The sequence below is a fragment of the Thalassophryne amazonica genome, chromosome 18 (genome assembly GCF_902500255.1).
Source record: "Thalassophryne amazonica chromosome 18, fThaAma1.1, whole genome shotgun sequence".
Classification (NCBI taxonomy): domain Eukaryota; kingdom Metazoa; phylum Chordata; class Actinopteri; order Batrachoidiformes; family Batrachoididae; genus Thalassophryne; species Thalassophryne amazonica.
The window spans coordinates 54988780-55011104 of record NC_047120.1 but is presented as its reverse complement, the minus strand read 5'-3'; the positions used below and the strand labels follow the sequence as shown (position 1 = coordinate 55011104).

Here is a 22325-nt window from a genome sequence, read left to right as displayed (position 1 = left end):
TTGTTGCATTTATGTGTATTTTTGTGTCCCTGTGAAGTCCACCTTTGACATTAACACAATATATCATTTAAATCTCCAAAAACACTTGATTAATTGGCTTTTGTTTACATTTACTCCAGTGCTGTAGCTCAGATATTCTAAGTGCGAATGCTCGTTTCTCGCTGAAGAGACGGACGGGTGGGAGGTCGTGAAACACAAACTGCTGCACATCGAAACCAAACTCAAGTCCGTTTATAGACTCTAAAGTAAATCATTCACACAAACCTGACTGCGGCTCACTCGGACCATACCTTGTTTTTGTTGAGCTTCATCAGGTGAGGCGTTACCGTCTGGCACAGAGTCATTGTGATGGCTCACCGCCTTCACGCTCAGTGCCTCTTATGTTGACAGTGTCTGTCTGCCTGCCTGTCTGTCTCGGGGACAGATGCACAACTGCGCCTGCTTCTGTGCTGGTTATTTATAATCGCCAGTAGCTGTGGCAGCAGTGATGTGATGTGTGTCTGTGTGTGTGTGTGTTTCCGGCAGCTGCAGCTCGGCCAAAGAGATCAACCACACACTGACAGATTCCCCCAGCAGCCTGTTACTGGTTAGACTAGTGCAGTCAGTCCACACCATCACCTGCACCTGAAAGCTGGAGGCCACCGGGCCTGAAATGTACCTAAACAACATGATGGAAGAGGAGCAGTGAAGGGGAATGCCGGGATTTTACAACATGGGTTCTATTATTAGATGTTTTGAGGGTCATGTTTTCACAATTTTCATGGGCCTTCATGTTTGGGTCACGACAGCTGATCTGGGAGAGATGAGATTAAGATTTAGCACATGTTTTACATCTCATGGCCTTCCAGATGCAAGTGCCATTATACAAGGAAGAAACATGTCTACTGCTACAGTTCATAATCATAATCACCCACCCCCATGTAATAACGTCTGAGTACCTTGGAATAATACGATGCACAATGTATTTTTTATATTTACAGCAAAATACTCTCATTATTAAACCAATTCAATGTACAACACTATTAATAATCTGATCTAACATCTGTTAAAAAGACAGTAAAAATGGTTTTAATTTTGTACTATAAAAGAGTCACACTGGATCAGAAGGTCATTGTTATGATTCAAAATGTATAAATCCCTGTCAGGTGAGGGGCCTAGAGGTGGGCGTGGCTTGTGTAACTCACAGTCATTGAGGACCTCCGTGACTCTGCGGTCCAGAGACTTCGCTCTTCTTAGATTCGCAAAAGTGGAGCTGGACGCGTCGGTCAGCGAGCGCTCTGTGCCGGCATCGAGGGACAGCTCCTGTAAACAAAATGGCACAATCAGAACAGGTTTTACGAGTCGCGAAAATTGGAAATGACAGACACGAACACATTAGAATTTTTTTCTGTCATTTCATTTTACTTTCCTAATTTTTTTAGTGCAGCGGATAAGAGAACATTTAGAGGAGAATCCTGTAAATGGTGATAAAAGCATCAAATTCGGCAGAAATACTCCTCAGACAATCCTCTTTTGAAAAACCGTTCGGCCACTTGAATTTTCAATCGGTGGTCAGGTAGGGGTCATTGAAGAATTACACAGAGGTCAAAATTAAAATTCTGCAATCATACTGAAAAATATTCCACAATATTTGCCTGATCATAAAGATTCAAAAAGGTATAGTTTTGGACTATCTGTGACTGAATTCTATGGAGTTACGGGATAAAAACAGCAAGAATGGTGACAAAGATCAGTTTCATTTTGTACAGGGGTCAAAAGTTAAAGTTGCTCCAATTTTGGTAAAAAAAAAAAGATGCAAATTACTAGTTGAGTTAATATGGTTTTAAAAAGGAATAGTTTGGACCATGTATCATCCTTACTTATCAGGTTACAGGGAAACATATGCCACATGTCACAGAATCCAATAGACAATAGCATGTTTTAATTTTGACCACTGTGTAATTCTTTAATTGACCCCTACCTGACCACCGAGTGAAAAGTCACGTGGGCAATCGTTTTTTTCAAAAGAGGAGTGTCTGAGGAGTATTTCTGCCGAATTTGATGCTTTTATCACCATTTGCATGATTGTTTCACTTATCTGCTGCACTATTTCAGAGTGCCAAAAAAAAAAATGAGGCGTACGGTTTGTTAGCTAGATAGCGCCTCTCGCTGCGACCTTCTCTCTGTATTAGAGCGGTGGTTAGAGGACGGCTCACTGAGCTGGTCGTGTCCATAAGCCTCTTCGTGTTGACCCTCCTCGAAGCGTCCAATGATTTGTGAAACGTCTAAGACACAAAATAAAAACTTGTTTTCAAGGAGACGTATATTATACTGTAACACAAACATATAGCAAATGTAGAACAAAAAGAATAACAATAAAAATATTTTATTTAGGCATATAACAGTGGAATTCTTAGCAGAAAGTCAATGAAAACAGGTTGATAAAAGTCTGGAGAACACCTTTAAGACATGACATCACCAAGGAGGAAATTCCCGAGATATGCCAAAGAATTCAAGAGTATTGTTGTATGAGATGAAAATTTTAGATGAATTAGCAAAATGAAAGGGGATAAAAGAAACCATTGCAGAATTAACAGCAACAGGCAGCGCACGTATTAAAGAGATTTAAGTACACGTGTAAAAACATGTACGATAAACACTATCAGTGTGTGTGTGTGTGTGTGTGTGTGTGCTCCCAGGTAGCACAGAGATGGAATGATAGAAAGCGGGTATCAGCAGCGGTGACCAGCAGAGGACAGCATTGGGACAGGGATGGGAGGGTTGGTAGATCATTAGCTCTAAGAAACTCCTTTCAAAAGCCCCTGGAAAAGATCAAAACAAGAAAACCAGCTAGCAAGGTAGCAAGAGCAAGTGGCAGAGATCAACAAAAGAGACGCAGAACTCACACATGCAATTAATTCCCTTAAATCATCAACAAACCACTTAGTAGTCAACAAGGGTGATGAGGTCCCAAAGAGAGCAGCCACAAGGGGGTGCTAAAGAACAAAAAAAAAGCTGAATATGTTTGCAAGAACATCACATAAATCACAGGCTGTAAGCCCAGCGGGTCATTACTGTCACAGCTGGATGTGATTTATGTGATCTGTATTCAGCACCGATTTGTTCACCTCCTGAAACTTAGTGCAGGGTGCAGGAGTCCTTATTTATTCACGTCCTCTCACCTGCGCTCCTCCCCAAACAGCCGAGCCACCTCCTCCCTGCCGGGACTCCGCGTGCGCACCCTCAGCTCCTGGCGCTTTTGTCAGAACGAAAAGCTTCGCGATAAGTCAAACGGCGAGCCCGTGGCACGTCAGACAGCACGGCGTACTCCCTGCCACGCCGGCTCGTTTGACCTCCTGCCCCGCCCACACCGCCGGCGCTCCCCTCGCTGCTGCCACACCTCTCCCACGTCGGGGCGGTACTGCTGGGCTCAGACTCCAGCGAGCTTCGGGGAGGAGCTGACGGTGGAGAGTAGCTGGGGGAGGCGAGCCCACTGCAGAAGGAAGGGGATCTGGGGAGGGGTGAAGAGGAGTAGGTCGGGGTTCTGGCTCAGGGTGTACCTGTAGGTAGCAGCCCTAAAGAGGACGACGATGACGCAGAGGAGGACAAGGGGAGGTACTGGGTGGATGTACAGGTTGTGTGGAAGGTTCTGACTTGGTTTTCTCCAGGGAGAAGTAACCGCTCTCCACTCGGACTTGCGTCCCAGTCCTCACAGAGCCGCTATCTGAAAGAAAGAAGAAAAAAGAAGCGCAATTTATCAAAACTCTAAAAAACTCATTCAACTCTTTAAACAGTGCCCCTGCAGGTGGAGCAATGCTTGTTTTCAGTCATATTCTAAATCTCAGAAACAACGTGCATCTGTGATTTCAGTCACCTTTAAGACAAAAGACAACGTGGAGTGAAGAAAATAAAGTGGCCTGTCACAGTCCAGTACAAAAAGTATCATTCTGTAATGAATGTTACTTTTGACTGTTATTAAAACATGTACTAAAGTACTAATGTCAGAATAGCAGCTGTGACCTGGCGGGACGCTCCAGCTGTGCTTTTATCAGTATTTTAATATTCACTGCAGTTTCCACTGAAGCAGTTACTATGTATTTAAGATAAAGTGTATTAAAGTATTAAAAGGAAACAAACAACGTAAGCGCTAGTGCACGCCCAGATCATGCGAAAAATGTAGCCTTTACACACACAGTTTACATTGATATGACATCCCAATTCACACATTTTTCCCCTTATTTAATTCTGGTTTTACTTTCCTAATTCTGTTCTTTCATATTTTCTCCTCAGCGGTTGTTAGTTGAAGATTTTAGCGAACGTGATGGCAGGCGGACGTCACATCTACGGATACTACATAGGCTAAACAATGTCAGTTTTGATTGATCTCGTTCATCCAAGTGCACCAGATTTTAAACAGTCTATAATCATTATATGCCCTTTTAAGTTGGAGATGTACAACATGATATCATTTATAGCTTTTGAGTTGTTGTCTGCACAACTTGCTGGACTGGACTACCCCGCCATATGCTTTCCTACTACTAAATGATTTTCTTCACTTAACAGAAACTAACTAGTTAGTTTTCTGAGTGCTGACCATCCTGGGTGGTGACAGTGGATTCTGGCTGGCTCTGGGACAGCTGGCTCAGACAGGAGGCGCTGCGGCTGCAGGGGATGGTGGTGCGGCTCCAGCGAGCCTCTTCCTGCCACAGGCTGGCCCGGCTCATCGGGACTCGCTCGGCGGTGGCGATGCTATTGGAGCGGCAGGGCACGCCGCCACCCACCGCCGCTGCTGGTCACAGTCACCTTGGCTGGACCAGGTTCCTGGGGGAGGGATATGGTTTGGATGGGAAGGGGTAAGGACACATTGGGAGGTAAGGTCAAAGAGAGACAAAAAAAAAAAAAAAAAAAAAAAGGAATACAAGAAGGAAAGAGGTGAAAGAAGAATGCAATAAAAAGCATGAAAGCCTTAATTTTAGATGTGTTTTGCCATCTAAAGTATTGGTATCCAATCAAAAGTGACATCAGTTCAGCAATCATTCATTCATTCAGCTTCTTAATTCACACAATAATGATAAACAGCACAAGTCTGTCCTGCTTTGATCCACGATCATCTTTTCTTTCTCCACATCCAGAACCAAAGGAATCATGTTTTCATTCATTTGTGAAATGGCAACATTATGGCAGAAGGAAGGCGACACAGGGAAAGAAGATGGCGATATGCCAGCTGGATCGAAAGAGAATAAAAACAAAAAAACAGAAGAAAGATATTTGGTCGAAGTGGAATGTAATGACATCACAGACAAAAAGTCATTTTCATCCCATTAATAAATACAAAGCAGAGAGAAGAAAATGTTGCCGGCGTGTTCATAGTTTGACATCATGCTGGTGATTTTTGTGATTGACACCCCCACAGATCATTAAGAATTCCAAAGCGAAGCTGCCCTTAAATGTCAGCTTTTCCTCCAGATTGCTTTAAACCACCACAAGCATGCTGCCTGTGCTAATCATCATTATTACAGTAACCAAGAGACGAAATCCACCTCCCCCGCCAAAATTATAAAAGTCTGTATTATGTTCCCTTCACCTGCACTGATTGGGATTATAATAAAAATGACTGATTTGGGATTTCAAAGCCACTCAGGCTGAAGCAGGACATTAAAAAAAAAAGTTTGGCCAAGCTAAACTCACTGGGTGTCCGTTTATATCTTCAGAGGAAAAATGCTGGTTTGAGGCGAGTCCACCCTGCTGATGACAAAAGGCTTTTGATGTTTATTAATATCAAAAACAGCAAAGTCCAAAAATCACTCCCAGGAGGACTCCAAAGGAAGTTTACTCTGTTCTTCATCTTAAAGTGTTTTGCTTTCTTCTTCTTGTACTTGCAGAAGTACAATTAAGGCATGAGATCACTTAAAAACAAACAACAACAAAAAAAGAAACCTTAGTCATGTTTTCAAAAATTGTTGTTGAAAAAAAAAAAAAAAATGTGATCAGATCAGATTTTTTTCACAAGTTCTTTTCCACTAACAAATTGAGAATTTGTAGGCATGCACATAACTGGTACTCAGTGTGCTTGTGCATGCTAAAAATAAATGATGTGCAGCAGAAAACACAAGGGAAGCACTTCATAGGAAGAAAACAATGACAGATTGCAGGAAAAGTGTTTCCCTCTGTGTGCAGTCTGCTGTGCATCAATGATTTTTAGCACAACATGAATGCAATGAGTACCACTTAGTGCACCACTGGAATTTGTGTTTATTTATATATATATATTGCTATTTTAAGAATACAGTGGCAACAGTGCCACCTTGTAGACACTTGTGGATTAACGTCTTAAAACGGGGGATTTCTCACAAACTAAGCAAAGGAAGGAGTGTACAAAACTGAGTGATGTTTCTATTGGACTAAGTAAAACAAAACAAAGGAAAATACATTTTTATTTTGTTCTTACTCAGGGTAAAAGTGTTTCACGTTAAGGTCACTACCCAAAAAGTAAACAAAAATTACTGCGCCCAATATTTCCAGCACTATGGAGCTCACGTGAGCGAGGAGCTTTCAGCTGGAAACATCGGGCAAGACTTTCCAATCACTTTTGGTTTGCATCTCCACTGTAGGACAGCCCACCTGTGTAGATGTTCCTCCACTTTTTCTACATCACCCAAATCACAAACTAATGGGAACACCAAATTATTGCAAACAAGAGGGGTTTTTTTTAGTTTTGAAACGAATAAGTAAGACATGACTGAAGAGTGTCACATGACTAAGCCATCCGAGGGTCAGCAGCATACCTCTGTTTGTTACGGTCAGCCGGGACCGTCCAATTTGGGGGCCCGATCATTAGAGAAACCACACAATGAATGTCAGAGATAATTTAGTGTGCCCCCATCAGAAATGACATAAAAGAAGTAGGTACAGTAGGATACGAGCAAACTGTATCTCACTCTGTGTGTGGTCCTTACAATATAAATCATTACTGATACTATGTAATGTACTTCTGTGCAGTTGTGAGGTATCTGACTGCAATACGTGCAACTTTGCACTCATGGAAAAATGCTTAACTCCTCACTTGCTTTCTCTTTGGTCAGCAAAACACTAAAGATTTGGGGAACCCGTGACTGCAAAGGTTAATCTTAGCGTTGTTGGCACTGATAAACGGGGCAGGTCCCAACTCACTCTGTGAAAATTAAGTTACTTCAGGGGCCAAAAATCACTCCATTCTGAGATGATGGTCTTGAGGTTAAAGCAGCAGGCTTTTTTTTGATCCTCAGTTCCAAATCCTCAACCTATCGAGCCCTTGGGCAGGTCTGTAATCCCAAGTTGACATTGGTGTGGTGGCATGGGTGAATGTGCGGCATCATTGTAAGCACTAGAGAATGTAGTCCATTTACTCATTAGTTGTCATTGTAAAAATATTTTGGTTATAAGCCAGAGGTCATGCTGCAAATCTGTCCGTCGCCACCTCTCAAAAGCATCTATCTGCAGCATCCAGGTGAAATGTGGGCGTCCACCACTTAGCCTTCTCCAGCTGCTGGGGTAGTCAACACTGAGCGACCGCATGCTGGATCACACTTAAAGACATTTAGTCCTCGCGCCACGAGGACTAAATGTTGTAGTTGACGTTCCTACACAATGCAAGTGATACTTCTCGTAACTGTTTGACAGAAAGTGATTCCAGGTGTCCCCAAGGATCATCTGAAGAGACGTAGTATCAAAGACACCTACTCATCACTTTAGGTCACTGGTGTGTCCGAGTCTCACAACACACCAGTAAGACCCCCATCACACTTAGTACCATGAGCTCGAGCCAAGCCAAATCAGGTAGACTGTAAAAAAAAAGAAAAAAAAAGACAAGATTTGTGCCACATCCGTCAAATACCCCAGACTCCGCCCCGACTTATTCGTGCACGTGCACATGAGCCTCCGAACGCAGTACCAATGTAGGGTGGAACACAGTCAGAGTACCTGGACAGCTGCTAGAATGCAGTAAGAACAATAAGACTGCACTTATAAGCCGTGCGATTGTGGTCTGATTGCAGTTCGGCAGGATATAATCCAGCAGCACTCAAGGTGCGCTTGTGGTGCATTCAGGCGCATTCAGGACATTTGGCCGTGACGGAAACATGCTGATCGTCCCCCAAATGCAATCCGAATGTCACGATTGCCGTTTCACGCCGTCTGACTGTTAAGAAGGCAGTCAGACTGCGGTCAGATGGCACTTCAACTGTCGTTTTCCACTTCGACTGCGGCACGAATGTATTTTCCACATGTGCAAAACATTCAAGGTGGTCCCCACAACGGTGCCCACGACTGATTAGACTGCACTCAGAATGATGTCCCACAGCCGCAAATGCACTTCGGACACCTCCCAAATGTGGGTCGAATTTTCATTCGGATAGTATTCGGGCTCATTTGGCCTCTAGTGTGACGGGGGTGGTAAGAAAGGAAGCACCAGGATCCTAAAGACTTGGACCATAGATCTCCTGCATGGACATCTGCATCACCAAATATATACATATAAAGACAGTCAAGCAACAACAACAAAAAGACTTTACGCTTAATTTTGTGACTGCTCCAGCCATCTTTGGTCTTTATCTATTTAAGCTTTTTTTTTGGTGGTGTTTGTTTTGTATTTGCTTTTTAAAAAAAACAGTGATGAATAAGGTTGTCAATTTTCTTTTAGCGCACTAGTTAATCTGTCCTTTCAGCTCAAATCCGTGCATTACCTGTTGAGTAGGTGGATCGACTTTGCGCTTTTTCTTGTGGTTCTGTTTGTTGGTCCGCGGGTAGACAGTCAGAGCCTCCTGCCACCTGCAAACATCAAAGCCTTGATTGTGAAAAACAGACTTGATACGCCGACGCTGTGCCGGCTTCAAATACAAACCAGTCAAAATGTTATTAATGCTTCTACAACATAAATACTCTAATTGCTATCTTATCACATAAAGCCTTTTTGAGATGCATCTTTGCATATAATACAGAAGTACAAGCAATATGGCGAATAAAAACACTACTGAACCATGTCTGTTACAGCGATACAGACTGCTCCCAGATAAAATATTTCTCTGCACCACCCTCTTTGCAAAGAGTTGACAGTTTATGTTGTCAGTTCAACACACTTGCAAACATCTAACATGGTTTCAACAACTGCACAAAGTATAAACACGAGACGAAATGTGTCATTTCCAAACCAGTGCATCAAACGTGCAAAAAACCCCACTGTTACATGTAAGAATTCAAGCATGGCAGCCAGATCCTGTCAAACAGGGACAACTGCGGCTGATACGAGTGAAAAAAAAATGGCCGGAACCAGCCAACACATGGGAGCCAGATGGCAGACACAGTGACAGAGCAGGTAGCGTGGTGGAGACGAGGGTGTTGTGAGTCACGCTATTCCAAGAATAGCTGCGACTTGCACACTGCAGCCAGAGAGGGCAGGACGGTGCTGAAACTCATTTTTAAATCTGACGCGGAGGAACAGAGGAACACGAGATGCCAAACTGCAGAGCGAACAGCCTGCGTGTTCTTGTCGAGTGTTTGTGAGCACAGGAAGAGGACAGCGACCCGGAACGCGCGTGGTCACAGCAGCCTGGATCACAGCTCTCTGAAAAACATGACCTCAATCAGACAGCAGGAGGCAGAGTGGATTCAGGCTCAGACACAAACTCTCTGAACCCAAAAGACGGCAAACCTCACCTGAAGCCAGAAAAATATTCACTATGACTCGAAATTAAAAAATAAGAGTTATTACTCCTGAACATATATTTCAAGTTTTTAAATGACCATTTCAGGAACATGACAATCCACCTGCTTGAATTAATTTTTGTGATGTTCTTAAATAAGTGTAACTGCAGCAAGATTTGGAATTATTGAGCAAATTCAAAAAAGTTGACATTTGATACAATTGTTCCCGCTGGGGGGGGGGTACATGGTGTTCTTCTTGTGCGAAAACAGATTTATTTTTTGCACTCACAAGCAAAACTGCCAACACAAAATTTTCCACACACTGCATCACAAAAACAAAAGAAAGGGTGATTTTGACCAAATATGAGGAAGTGGCATTAAGCAAGTCTGAAACGGGTTATCCTGGGGAGCCCACGGGATTCAGTTGGAAAGTCCAGCTTACTGTGGCAATAGTCACCCAAGAAATGTCTGTACAAAATTTCAGTAAAATGTGTGTGTGTGTGTATGTCTATATATATAATATATATATATAATATATATATATATATATATAGACACACACACACACACACGAGGCCTATTAGAAAAGTATCCGACCTTATTATTTTTTCCAAAAACCATATGGATTTGAATCACGTGTGATTACATCAGACATGCTTGAACCCTCGTGGGCATGTGAGAGTTTTTTCACGCCTGTCGGTTACGTCATTCACCTGTGGGCAGTCTGAGTGAGGAGTGGCCCACCCTCTCGTCATTTTTTCATTGTTTAGGAATGGCTCAGAGACTGCTGCTTTGTTTGATAAAAATTTTTTCAAAACTGTAAGGCACAACTGAGTGGACACCATTCGATAAATTCAGCTGGTTTTCGGTAAAAATTTTAACGGCTGATGAGTGATTTTGGTCTTTAACTGTCGCTTTAGGACGGCCCATGGCGCCTGACAGCGATCTGTGCCAAACTCGTCATTTAATATACCTTTATAAAAAAATCCAGTATCACGAACAATCACGGCTGTTCACGAAAATGTTTGGTTGCACTGCAATAATTGGCTTAAAGTCACTACAACCATTATGATGAAAAATAAAAACTTACTCAAGTAGTCAAGTGATAAGTGCAACCCCCCACCCCACGCTCCCCCCCAAAAATCACACACGCACTCAATTTTACAAAAATGCACACAATTAGCAAGTTAACATCACATTGTGTACAACTATCACTCGAACCATACTTAAAGTACAGCAGATACTCCAACAAACGACAGCAAACAATAAACTCTTCATCCAGTAGTTATGTACAGAAAAATTATTAGATATAGAAAATGTAACAATAGCAAAATACAGCAGATTTAAGTTCATATGGGGTTTATATATTATTCCTAATGTGTGTTTATGTGTGTTTTGGCATTTTAGAAGATATCTTAAAAAAAAAAGTGTCACTTATACCTCACAGCTTATTTGACACATTTCTGCACAATTAGTGAAATTTTTAAAGTAAAATACAACTATTTATGAGAAGCGTAAAAACAACAGGTCCAAGTTTGGACGTGACCTCAGTTAGAATACCTAAACCTCAGCTGAAGATGACCAAAAAAAAAAAAACAAAAAAAAAAAAACAAAACGAGAGAGGAAGATTCTTGCTCTTCAGATCATTTTGGAATCTTTTGCCTCAAAAAGCTTCATGCGCTCCTGCACCGTGAGTCCCTCTTTAAGGCTCTGTGAAGGGAAAGAGAGAGGTGGTTCATATTAAACACATACTGGCAACTGGCAGAGAAAGCATCGACACAAAGGCAACCAGCTCAAATGTAAACAGGCAGCAGTTAATCCCACACGTATTCTGCTCCGACGGAAGAAAAACGTGGTTATGCTGCAATATCGGCATGCAAATTGGACAAAGTAACTGCACACACACACACGCACACACACACACACACACACCACACACACACACACACACACACACACCACACCCACACACACACACACCACACACACACACACACACACACACACACAAAAATCCACAACAATCCAAACAAACAACAAAAGAAAATAAAAAACAGACAAAATACATTAAGAGATGTTGGAACAACATGATGCATTAAAAATAAATAAGTTTTGATTCCTCTTTATATGAGAAACACTTCACCCGGTGCTGCTGATCTAAATTTACTGGTGTAAGAAATACCAGATCAGTCTGATGCCTCCAAAGTGTGCAAATTGTCTGAAATGTGACTAAAAACCTTGTGTGTGTGCATGTGAGATAATTAATTTTGAACTCCCGCCTGTGACACTGAACACTCCAATGGGCTGTTGATGGAGGTGCAGGTGAGGAGAAGGGAGGTCATGCAGGGTCGGGGTAAGGCATGCTTCATCTATGTCATGCTATACCTACAGCACATCTTGGAGTGGGGGTTGGGAGGGGGGGAGAGTCACCCCACAGTGGGAGTGTCAGCTATCCCATGAGACCTGTTCCATGACAGACTGACGGACAAAACAGACAAATAAACTTACAAGACAAGATTCTCTCCAGACAGCAAATGTTGGAACACTGCAGGATTAACCCTGAAGTCAGGCTTTAGCGTGGGCATACACCACCTGCACCCCGCATGTTATCATATGCAGGCGCTTAAATAAGGGGCGGAGTTAGGCACAGTCACACCCATATATTGCAAGGTCACATCGTTGCACTTAGACAATATACACAGACAGCTCGAATGTGGTCAGCTGCTCTCTACTCTCATGCCAGGAGCAAGCGGTGTTGGATGTTCATGTGTGACACCTGGAATCTGGCCGACACCTAGCGAGAGAGGGGTCGAACGGACACTCGCTGTCTTTCAGCCACTGATGTGTGCGAATGGTTTGGCAACCTGTACGAGGCTTTGAGGCGGCTCAGATTTTTTACGAGTGGCATGCGATTCCTCCTTCAATCGTGTTATGTGTGAACGGGCCTTAAAGACTGTTATTAGGCCTGTTGGAAGGTTGATTATATATTTCAAGCTATCACTGGCTGATTGTGCGATTTAACACAGTGAGGGTTAAAAGTCTTTCGTGATAATTTCTGGACTGTGTCTTTTGACCTGCACGTTGGAGAGGTGACGAGAAACGTACTGTCACTTGCGTAACACTGTAATGATTAGATCGATCGTGTCTACAGCTGATGTTGAGAAATGGATTCATGCTTTTTATCTCTTTCAGAATCGTTTCATTACAATTTAAGAATTCACCAAATGACATGTTTGCTGGAGTCAAGACCAAAATAAGAGGAAATTTAATTAAATTACTACAGTGTTCACCTTCCTTCATACCACGAACAAATAAGGTTTTGTTGCTGAGATAAAAAAAAAACTAAATTGTTGTGAACTGCCGTATCTTCTGGGATTTATTGAGCCTCAAGTGTCGCTTGAGTCCTGCAGTCTCACTGTGCCGGTTTATAAGGTGAAGATGACGTTGGCCTCCTGTAGAGTCTGTGCTTATTCTGGATTCATCTGCTTATTGATATTAAGACAGTCACATTGGATAGAAGAATTTAAATCTAGACTTTACTTTTTAATGCTTTCAACAAATAGCAAATCGTCTTTACTTATTAGACTAAAAATGGTACATTTTTGTCCATTCTTTTTTTCTTTTTGTCTAATTTAAAGCGACCATCATGTTTTATCTGGTAGATTATTGTGAAATATTGAATGATTTTTTCCGTCTGCAGAAAATTTAATACAGTATACAATGCGGATTACATTAATGTTCAAGTGAAACAGCTTTGCTCAAACAGACACAAAAAACCTCGCATTTGAGCAAAGTAAAGACTTAAATGCACCCCTCACCTTTGACCTTACGCCTCTGATTGGCTCGGTTGTAGTCGACTGTTCTTTTTCATGAAGTCAGGATTACTTTTTGATTTCATGATATCTGAAAAGCAAAGACACATCTTATTATCCGTAACAAAGTAACATTATCACAAGAGTAACAGCTTTTGATCAGATTTCTATCAAACTGGGAGCTGCATAAATTCTAAACTAATGAAACAACCCATTCTGTAGCTCTTTAATATTATTTTAGTAATTTTAAAAGTTTATTTTGTGCCTCCTCCTTGCCACCCCACCTAAAAAAGCAAGAGGGGAAAACACAATAAACAGCTATGGAAAATAAATAAAAAATGAATAATAATGACACCCCAATAAATCAAATACTAGTGATTTTTTAAAAAAAAAAAAGGTAGCAAAAATTGGGACATTTAATTTGATCATGAGGCTCGTCCCTCTTTGTCATTTTGGATGTTAGCCAAACCTAGGCATGTATCTGTTTCATACATCGTGTGGCTTTGCACAGATCGCACAAAATTTGAAATCCACTGCATTATTGTTTAACACGTCATAAAAATGTCACATGACTGACAGCTGTTAGTAATAAAAACTTCTGTTTATATCGATGATGGAAAATGAACAACTATTTCAAAACTAAATAATATAGGTGTTTTGCATTTAAAAAAAAAGAAAAAAAAGCAGTTACCGTATCCAGAGGTGATCTTTCCGTCGACGGTTCTCTCCCCGAGCACCTCCGTCGCCAATCAGTAGCTTCTCTTTCAGTTTGCTGATGTCACAGTCGGCTTTTGCTTTCACGATGCTGAGCTCTGTGTAAATGTCTTTGTATTTGTCTGTGGCGTATTTCTTGTCCTGATGAAATGATAAACCTGAGAAAGCTGATTTTCAATTTTACAGAGAAAGGGGGGGGGGGGGGTGGGGGGTGTTACTAATTTAACTCACCCTTAGTGCAGACTGCAGTTCATCCTTCAATGAATGGATTTCCTGTTTAAGATACTGAATCTCTGACTCCTTAATTCGCAACAAAACCTGTAAGGGGGGGGAGATCAACACATTACTTACAAAACCTTGAGGTTCATCTTCAACACTCTTCTGAATGGACACGTCTGATGGAGCTGATTGGCGGCTCATTTTTTCCAGAGCAGCTCTCGTCTGTATTATTATTATCATTGTTTTTGCTACATAAAACTACTTTTAAAAACCTCAGTTTATAATTTGCATACATACATGGACAAAATTTTAAGCCGTTTAAGATTAACTCAAGAACTCAAAGTGGTGATTTTCAGGACTGGATCTCTAAATTAGGTGTTGAGAGACTCAAAGGCTAGTAACAAACTCAATGTCCAATTATTTATGGACGCAGCTCGACGTAACATTTATATTTTTAGAAAATAAAGACCAGCGAACTGAACAGCGAATAAATCTGCCAGCTGCTGCCTCATCATCTGTTGGGAACATTTTTTTTTTTTTGGACTGCGGAGGTGCGACGTACCTCATCAACAGACCTGCTGCTTTGGTGCCCAAATTTGTGTTCATGTTGCTTCGAGTCACGTACCTCCAGCTCGTACACGTCTTTGCCCTGTGTTGGCGACAACGACGTTTCACCACTGAAACAGGAACGCATGCGGGTGATCTCTGTGGTCAGGCGATTATTTAATTCCTGTATGGACAAAGTAAGGTTTTTTTTTTTTTTTTAGTTTTCTTTTTTTTTTTTTTTTTTTCCCTAAACACATGGGCACAGATGTGCGCACATGTGGGTCTTAACCTGGTTGTGAGCGTTGAGTTCCTGGTTCTCGCGCTGACACTGCCTGAGGGCCTGCCTCTCGGCCTCCAGCGCCTGGGCCAGGTGAGCGTTCTCCAGGCATTTCTGGGAGTACTGCTCTGACAGCACCTCCAGCTCCCTGTGGATGGATCGCAGCTCCTCCCTAGACAGTTACATCACCAGAAAAATCAACTTTCATTCTTGTCTCACATTGATTACCAACTGCGGTACAGATTCGGCCTTGAAATGCGCTACTTCTCAAACAAGCGACTGTCTCTGTAAACACTCATACTGTAGTCGAAGCTCATCTATGTCAGAGTTCAGCCCGCTCAGCTGGGACCGCTGGGTCTTCTCCAGTTCCTCCTTGTGTGCATTTTTCATGGCTTCAATAGCTGGAGTAAAAAGAGAGCGCACAATGCAAATAAGTACGCACATCTTTTCAAAGTATTTCACTTGAGGGAGGAGCCACAACTAGTTTCCTCACCAGCAATTGTGGCAGCCGTCTCCTCAGCCAATAGTCTCTCTCGCTCTTCCATAAGTTTGGAAATCTCCCTCTGATGCTGCCGCTGGAGATCTTCAACTACCTTCTGGTGTGTTTCTTCCATTGCTGCAAAGCCACGTTCACACGTGGACTGAGGAGGAGGGACGGTAGTCAGTCAACACAAAACACGTCGCATATATTTGTTTTCAGTTGTGACAGTGAAACATCTAAAGTGTGCAACTCTATACTCGGTGCTTACTACACTACAAGGAAGTCCAAGCAATATTAGTACAATACATGCAAGCTTTTAGTCACCAAAAACACTCAGAGATGTCATTAAACATGCAGATTAAAGAAGTGAATTTGTATTTCGGCAAAGCTGCGTTTTGTCACCAACAGGCTGCATCCCATTTATGAATGTGGGAAATGGTAATATACAAATAAAGAGGCAACACTGCAGAAATTAAGGCAGATTGTTGTTGTTTTTAGGATGCACTTGCACTGCAGTCCAGCATTAGGGCTCTCCAATTGGTTCAAAATGCTGCTCCCAGACATTTGACAGGAAGCAGGAAGTTTGACCACATTACACCCATTTTGGCATCTCTTCACTGGCTTCCTGTCCCTGTAAGGTCAGAATTTAAGGTTCTGCTACTAACCTATAAAATTGTTTACGGACTAGCCCCTCCCTACTTAGCTGACCTACTTAAACCCTACGTACCGACCCGAGCTCTGAGTTCTCAGGGTGCAGGACTACTTTGTCTCCCTGTGGTAAGAAGTCTGCAGGTCACAGAGCTTTCTCTTATCGTGCCCCTGTTCTGTGGAATGATCTCCCTGCGTCAATAAAACAGTCATTCTTTAGAGACTTTCAGGTCCAGACTTAGGACGCACTTATTTTCCCTTTCATATTGCTAACATACTGGCATAGTATGTTTCTATGCTTTTCACCCTTTTAAATTAATTTTATTAGGAAACGGAGCATGCCGCGGCCTCAACTTTATCTAAATTCTGGGTCTTTTAGTGACGCTTAGGGCTAGTGGCCAGCGATCACCTTAGTATTTCTTCTGTTTTTCTTGTTGCTTAATGCTGACAAATGATACTGTATTTATTGTTTTTCTGATGCCTGATTGTTTTTTTTTTTTCTCTCTGAGGTGCAGCTCCATCCAGAGATATGAGTGGTGTTGACTTCTGCAACCCTCCCATCCTGTTAACCAGCAAAATTTCCTGTATATTTGTTTTGGAAATTTTTTTGTCAGTTGTGTGAGTAGTATGGCCCAAGCAGAGGGTCACCCCTTTGAGTCTTGTCTGCTTGAAGTTTCTTCTTCAAATCATCAGAGGGAGTTTTTCCTTACCACTGTCGCCTGTGTGCTTGCTCTGGGGGTTGGTAAGGTTAGACCTTACTTGTGTAAAGTGCCTTGAGGCAACTTTGTTGTAATTTGGCGCTACATAAATGAAAATAAATTGAAATCGACAAATCGCAAGAAATTTCACAATCTAGCGATGTTTCAATTCAATGAAACTTGCATTCTTGCATCACGTGGATGGTACGAGCTAGTCCAAGTCGTCATTATTTTCAACCTTTCCAGCATTTGCTAATCACAGAATTGTGTTATTAATCTGCTACGTGCATCCAATGAAGTGTTTAATTAAAAAAAAAATAAAGTTGTAAACATGTATTTCAGCATTAAAGAACATGAAGGAATATTAATACAGTGATGTACAGAGCTATTTTAAATATTTAAATATATATAAATATCTTTATGAACCTAATTTAGGGTTACTGTAGTTTAAGGAAATTCTGCTATGAGCAAATAATATAAAATATTATAATTCACGAGAACGATTTACAAGGTTTGATAATAAAGGTAAGTCCCTTCGGCTGTTCTCTTGTTTTCACTCAGGGTCACCACAGCAGATCCAAAGTGGATCTGCATGTTCAATTGGTACAAGTTTTACGCCAAATACCCTTCCTGATACAACTCCACATTACATGGAGAAATGTGGCAGGGGTGGGGTTTGAACCAGGAACCTTCTGCCCTGAAACCAAGCGCACTAACCACTTGTCCACCACCCCCGCTCTTACAAGCTATGATTGTAATTGGAAAAATTTTTTGTGTTAAAAATAATAAATCACCATTTCCCAAATTGTGACTATTAGTAAAGCAAAGGAGAGAGGTGACACTTGTATTTAGCTCGTGCACTTCACCGTCTACTACTGTGCTGAGTAAAATGAAAAAATTTACTAAGACAAAATTAAAGAGCAAAAACCTTAAGACTTTCAAAGTCTCTCTGGTATTTCTCTCAGGCTCGCCACGTCTCCTTCCAGATGCTTGTTTTCAAGTTTGTCCTTCATGGTGTTCATCTGACTCTCCAGCTCCTGGATCCTGTCTTTAAGAATCACCATGGAGTCCACCCTGATATGGTCTGTGCACCCTCACCTTTGCCCTGCTCCTCCTCTTCCATTGGGTACGTCACCTCTTCGCTCTGAAGCAGGTTGGGTACCTCTAGGCTTTCATTTTCTTCTTGGTGCTCATGGACGCGTTTCTGGTCTCCGTACTGGGCATGCAGCTGCTTGATCTCATTTTTGTGGATGTGCTGCAGCTCACAGATTTTCTGCTCGAACTTCTCCTGCATTTCCCTCAGGTGATTCTCATGCTGCTCCTCCATTGTGTCCATGTCCACCAGCAGCACTTCAAGCTTGCGCTGGCTGTCAGCTGTGGTCTCCATGAGTGCCAATTCTGTGGAAGCGCGGCCTTGCTCCACCTTGTTTAGCTCTTGCTCGTCTCTGCTTTAGCTCTTTGGTCTCCTTCTGGAAATGCTCCTCCAGGAGGACCAGCTGCTCATGATGCTGTGCAAGCTGGTTCATACGTTTGTTGATCTCGCTCTTCAGTGTTTGGTTCTCCATCTGGAGATCAGCCACTGTTTGTGCAAAGTTCAGACGCTGCTCTTGCAAGGACTTCTCATATTTCTGCTGGATTACACTGACACTAGAGGCGTGCTGCTGGACAAGGGCCTCCATATTCTCTTGTGCTTGTTTTACCCAGCAGCTCCTGTTTGTGTAAGGCTCGCAATCTGCATGCCACATAAGCCACCTGAGCCTGGATAAGAGCTTCACGCATATACAGGGATGCACTTGTGAAATTATGTGGAATTTGGTTCCCTACAAGACCATGGATCATTTTTGCCAAACGAGGATCGTTGCCACCACTTTCAATTTCTTGTAATACTTATGAAGGACTGCTGCCTGGTTTTTGAGCTCAGAAACAAGGTTATCATGTGCATTTTCTAGTGACTCAACAGGATCAACATCACAAGAGGGCAAATCTCCAATCAGCTGTCTGTCTATGAGTTCCTCAGCCATGTTTCTGGCCTCTTCCCTTTCGATTTGCTCCATATAGGGAGCAAGCTCGGGAGGTCGGATATCAGCTAACTTCTGCTGATTAATACTCAAGTTATTTTTTACCTCTTTGACTACACTTTTCAAATCGGACCTTTTTGAAGCATCAAATATTGCTTTCAAAGCAATTTCCCTTTGATGTAGGTTATAGCGGGCTTCAATCAACTCCTTTTTCAGTGCTCTGAATTTTTCTTCATAACACACTTTAAGGTTTGAACAGAATAAGCTAGCTCTGCCTTAAAGAAGGCGTTACAGGTAACTGTGGCATCGGCACAAACACTGCCCTCTCTTGGTTCCGCTAAATTTGAGTCTTTAGATGGTTTCTCAGCTTTCTCCAGTTCTTTACACAACGCACTCTCTAGCATCAACTTCCTTGTCAAGACATCAGCATAAATTACAGCCAAGCAGTCTTTGTCACTTCGTTTAATGTTCTCAATGTCATCCCAAATATCACCAAGAACTTGTAGGAGGTCAGATTTGAATTCTGGATTAATACCGCCATCTTGTTCAAAACGGCTGCCTCAAAAGACAAGGTTCTGGCAAAGAGGTGGAGTGCTTCTTCATCTGGGGTCTCTTGGGGTTTATCTTGATGGACCACCAATGAGTGCTCATCCAAGGTCTTCTGTCCTTGTCTTAGGTACAGGGACGCATTGAACAGTTCATTCTCTATCTCAGACAACGAGTCCAACTGTGAGTCAGCAGTATCATGAGCCACTGAGAATAGCTTTGACTTTCTCTTGGCTACTTTCTAAACACAAGAGGGCATTGGCGTAGTGCTTATTGGCAGCAATCATCTGAAAGCCAATTCCACAACTCAACTCTTTCTCTGCACAGGACCTATCGGTCATCGTTAGTCCAATCTTGGGCACATCTTGGAAAGATTGTTGCTCCTCTATATTCTGCGTAAGGTTTCTTAGCTTTTCCTCGGTGACCAGCAGCTTAGTTTCTAGGGCATGTATGATGGAGATAAATTTCTCTGGTCAGTTTTGTGAGGCAAGGTGATATCAGATGAGATGCTTCCTTCAGCTGGATGAACATCTTCATTTCCACCTTCTTTTGGCCTGAATCTACAGAGTCCACACCTTCTAAGCTCAAGAATTTTTGGCACTGAATACTAGAAAACTGTATTCTTGGTCTCTTAGATTGACACTCTTTATCATGGGGAGTTCTGCGTCATGCTGGTGTTCCTGATTGAAAGTGAGAGTTCTGTGTTTGGTGATGAGGAGCTGATGTTTCAGTCCTCCTTTTCATGTTCTGTTCTAGTGTTCGTTGCCTTTCGGTGTGTAGGTCAGCGTACCCAAGCTGCAGAGCATGAAGGTGTAGCTCCAATTCTGCTATCCGGTCCTCTGCGACCACAAGCTTGGCTTGGAGATCCTTTTCAGCTCTGCAGGGTTCAGCCTTATCTAAGAGACTTTGACTCATCTGACAAAGACGCTCCCTCCTTCACTTGCAACTTCTGTTCAGTTTCCTCCAAGCTGTTGCCAAGTGCAGCCATCTTAACAAGTGACTCTTTTAGGTCTTCTTCTTTGCGTTCCACCAACCTTTCATACATCTCCTTAGTCTGGCAGATCTCATCCTCTTTTTCTCTGAGGAACTGACTCATTTTCTGAAACTCTTCAGACGCTCTCTCATACGAATGCTCAAGAGTGTTGTACTTGGCTTCTTCGGTTTCCAAATGACTGCGGAGCTTGTTCACCTCATGGTCTGCCTCTGCAATCTGGTTAAGCAGCTCCTGACACCGGCAAGTGAGATGACTTTTCTCTTCCTCAAGTCTGCGGACACTGTCCCTCAGTGTCTCAACCATATTAGTCTTTTGGGCCAGTTCCTCTTGTAGCTTCATCACTTCCTCCCTGTGTTCCTTTCCTCCTGAAGCTTGTCTCCCTCTCAACAAGGCCTCAACCTGCTGCTCAGCTTCAAGCAGCCTGTCCTCCATCTCCTTCTGTGCAGATACGGCTTCGGCCAATTTTCTACATAGATTCTGTCGTTCCCTTTCATGTTCTCTTGTAAACTACGCTGCTCTTCCTTCAAACGCTCCTCCTTCAGAGTTTGACCCTCTTCAGTAGCATTCAGTCTGGCAGTCACTTCTTGCAACCTCTCCTGGAGTCTTTTTACCTCTTTCATGTGGTCCCGCTGCAGGGCCTGTTGGCGCTCCAGGTGCCGAAGAACCTGGTTCCTCTCTAAAAGACTGGCCTCTACCTCACGCAGTCTATCCTCGCTCTCCTTCAGCTGGGCCCTTAGGGTGGTCTCACTATGTCCAAATTCCTCTTGTTGTTCTTTTGAACGTTCTTGTTCTAATCGGAGCTCATTACGCATACGGGCCACAGCCTGCTCACCAGCCAAGATTTCAGCCATTGCCGATGCAAGTTTGGCTTGTAAAGCCTGAATATCAACCTCATGACGGTCTACGGCATCCTGGGCTTCGGTGTAGCTTCTCTTTAATGTCCGAATCTGCTGCTGGGCAAGGTCCTGTTTTCGTTTTTGGGTCTCCAATTCGCCTTGTAAGTCTTGGTTGAGCTTGTGCAAGTGTTGCCACGACACTCTGTGCAGTGAAGTGGAAGAGGGTGTTGTACTCTTTTGGAAAAAAAATTTATGAGACAGTTTCATTAATGACATGAACTTACTGTCCCTAACAAGTACGGAGATCCACATCTCAGGGGTAACCAGGAAAATATGTTTTCTTGCTACGTATATCCACAAAAGGCTGATACTGTTTGAACATGTTTCCAAGCTTCCACTGTGCTTTTTCAGAGGAGACTTGGAAATGTTAAAGTGTGAACACCCCCCCCCCTTAACATAAACCAGCTAAACACGAAAAAATAAAGATGACAATGTGGGACTAAAGTTTCAAATTTGCTCACTTTTCACGCCCAAATTTTTTGTTTTGCTAAGTAAATGTGATGTCATGCAGCAAAATACTGTATATGTTACCTGTATGCTAATTTCACTGTACGACATGCACGTTGAACAAGTGATTAGTCAAAAGTATGCAATTCTGAAAAACCACAAAAAAGCATGCTAAAATTCAAGCTTGAAAAGTACAAAGTACAGTTAAGCAAGGAGAAAAAGCACAGCGCAAGGCTTTTTTGATCAAGTTTCTTACCTGAAGTATCAGTTCAAATCAATGGTTTTCCCAGGAGATGTGAAACTCAGTAAAACAAAGTTAGTGAAAACTCATGCTAAGAACACCACAAACATGCATATCAGTTTTAGAGACCC

General features: G+C 42.4%; 1 protein-coding gene and 1 long non-coding RNA gene across 4 annotated transcripts in view; both read right to left on the bottom strand.

Moving 5' to 3' along the window:
• The window catches only part of LOC117530605, a 125540-nt gene that overhangs the window by 26289 nt on the left and 76926 nt on the right, over window positions 1-22325 (bottom strand). The window contains 11 exon segments of the mRNA XM_034193491.1: window positions 1185-1302; window positions 3280-3472; window positions 3634-3703; window positions 4574-4768; window positions 14161-14218; window positions 14220-14324; window positions 14415-14501; window positions 15028-15132; window positions 15238-15397; window positions 15521-15626; window positions 15719-15866. Of these exon segments, the coding sequence (XP_034049382.1) occupies window positions 1185-1302; window positions 3280-3472; window positions 3634-3703; window positions 4574-4768; window positions 14161-14218; window positions 14220-14324; window positions 14415-14501; window positions 15028-15132; window positions 15238-15397; window positions 15521-15626; window positions 15719-15866 (1345 nt within the window).
• On the bottom strand, window positions 3682-8804 carry LOC117530706. Of its 3 annotated transcripts, none has more exons than XR_004566427.1 (4): window positions 8700-8804; window positions 5668-5724; window positions 4574-4800; window positions 3682-3703 (listed from the first exon to the last, which is right to left on the bottom strand). It is a non-coding gene; the product is annotated as an uncharacterized LOC117530706 (long non-coding RNA). The 3 variants fall into 3 exon arrangements; XR_004566429.1 differs by having other exon boundaries at window positions 5668-5721; XR_004566428.1 differs by lacking the exon at window positions 5668-5724.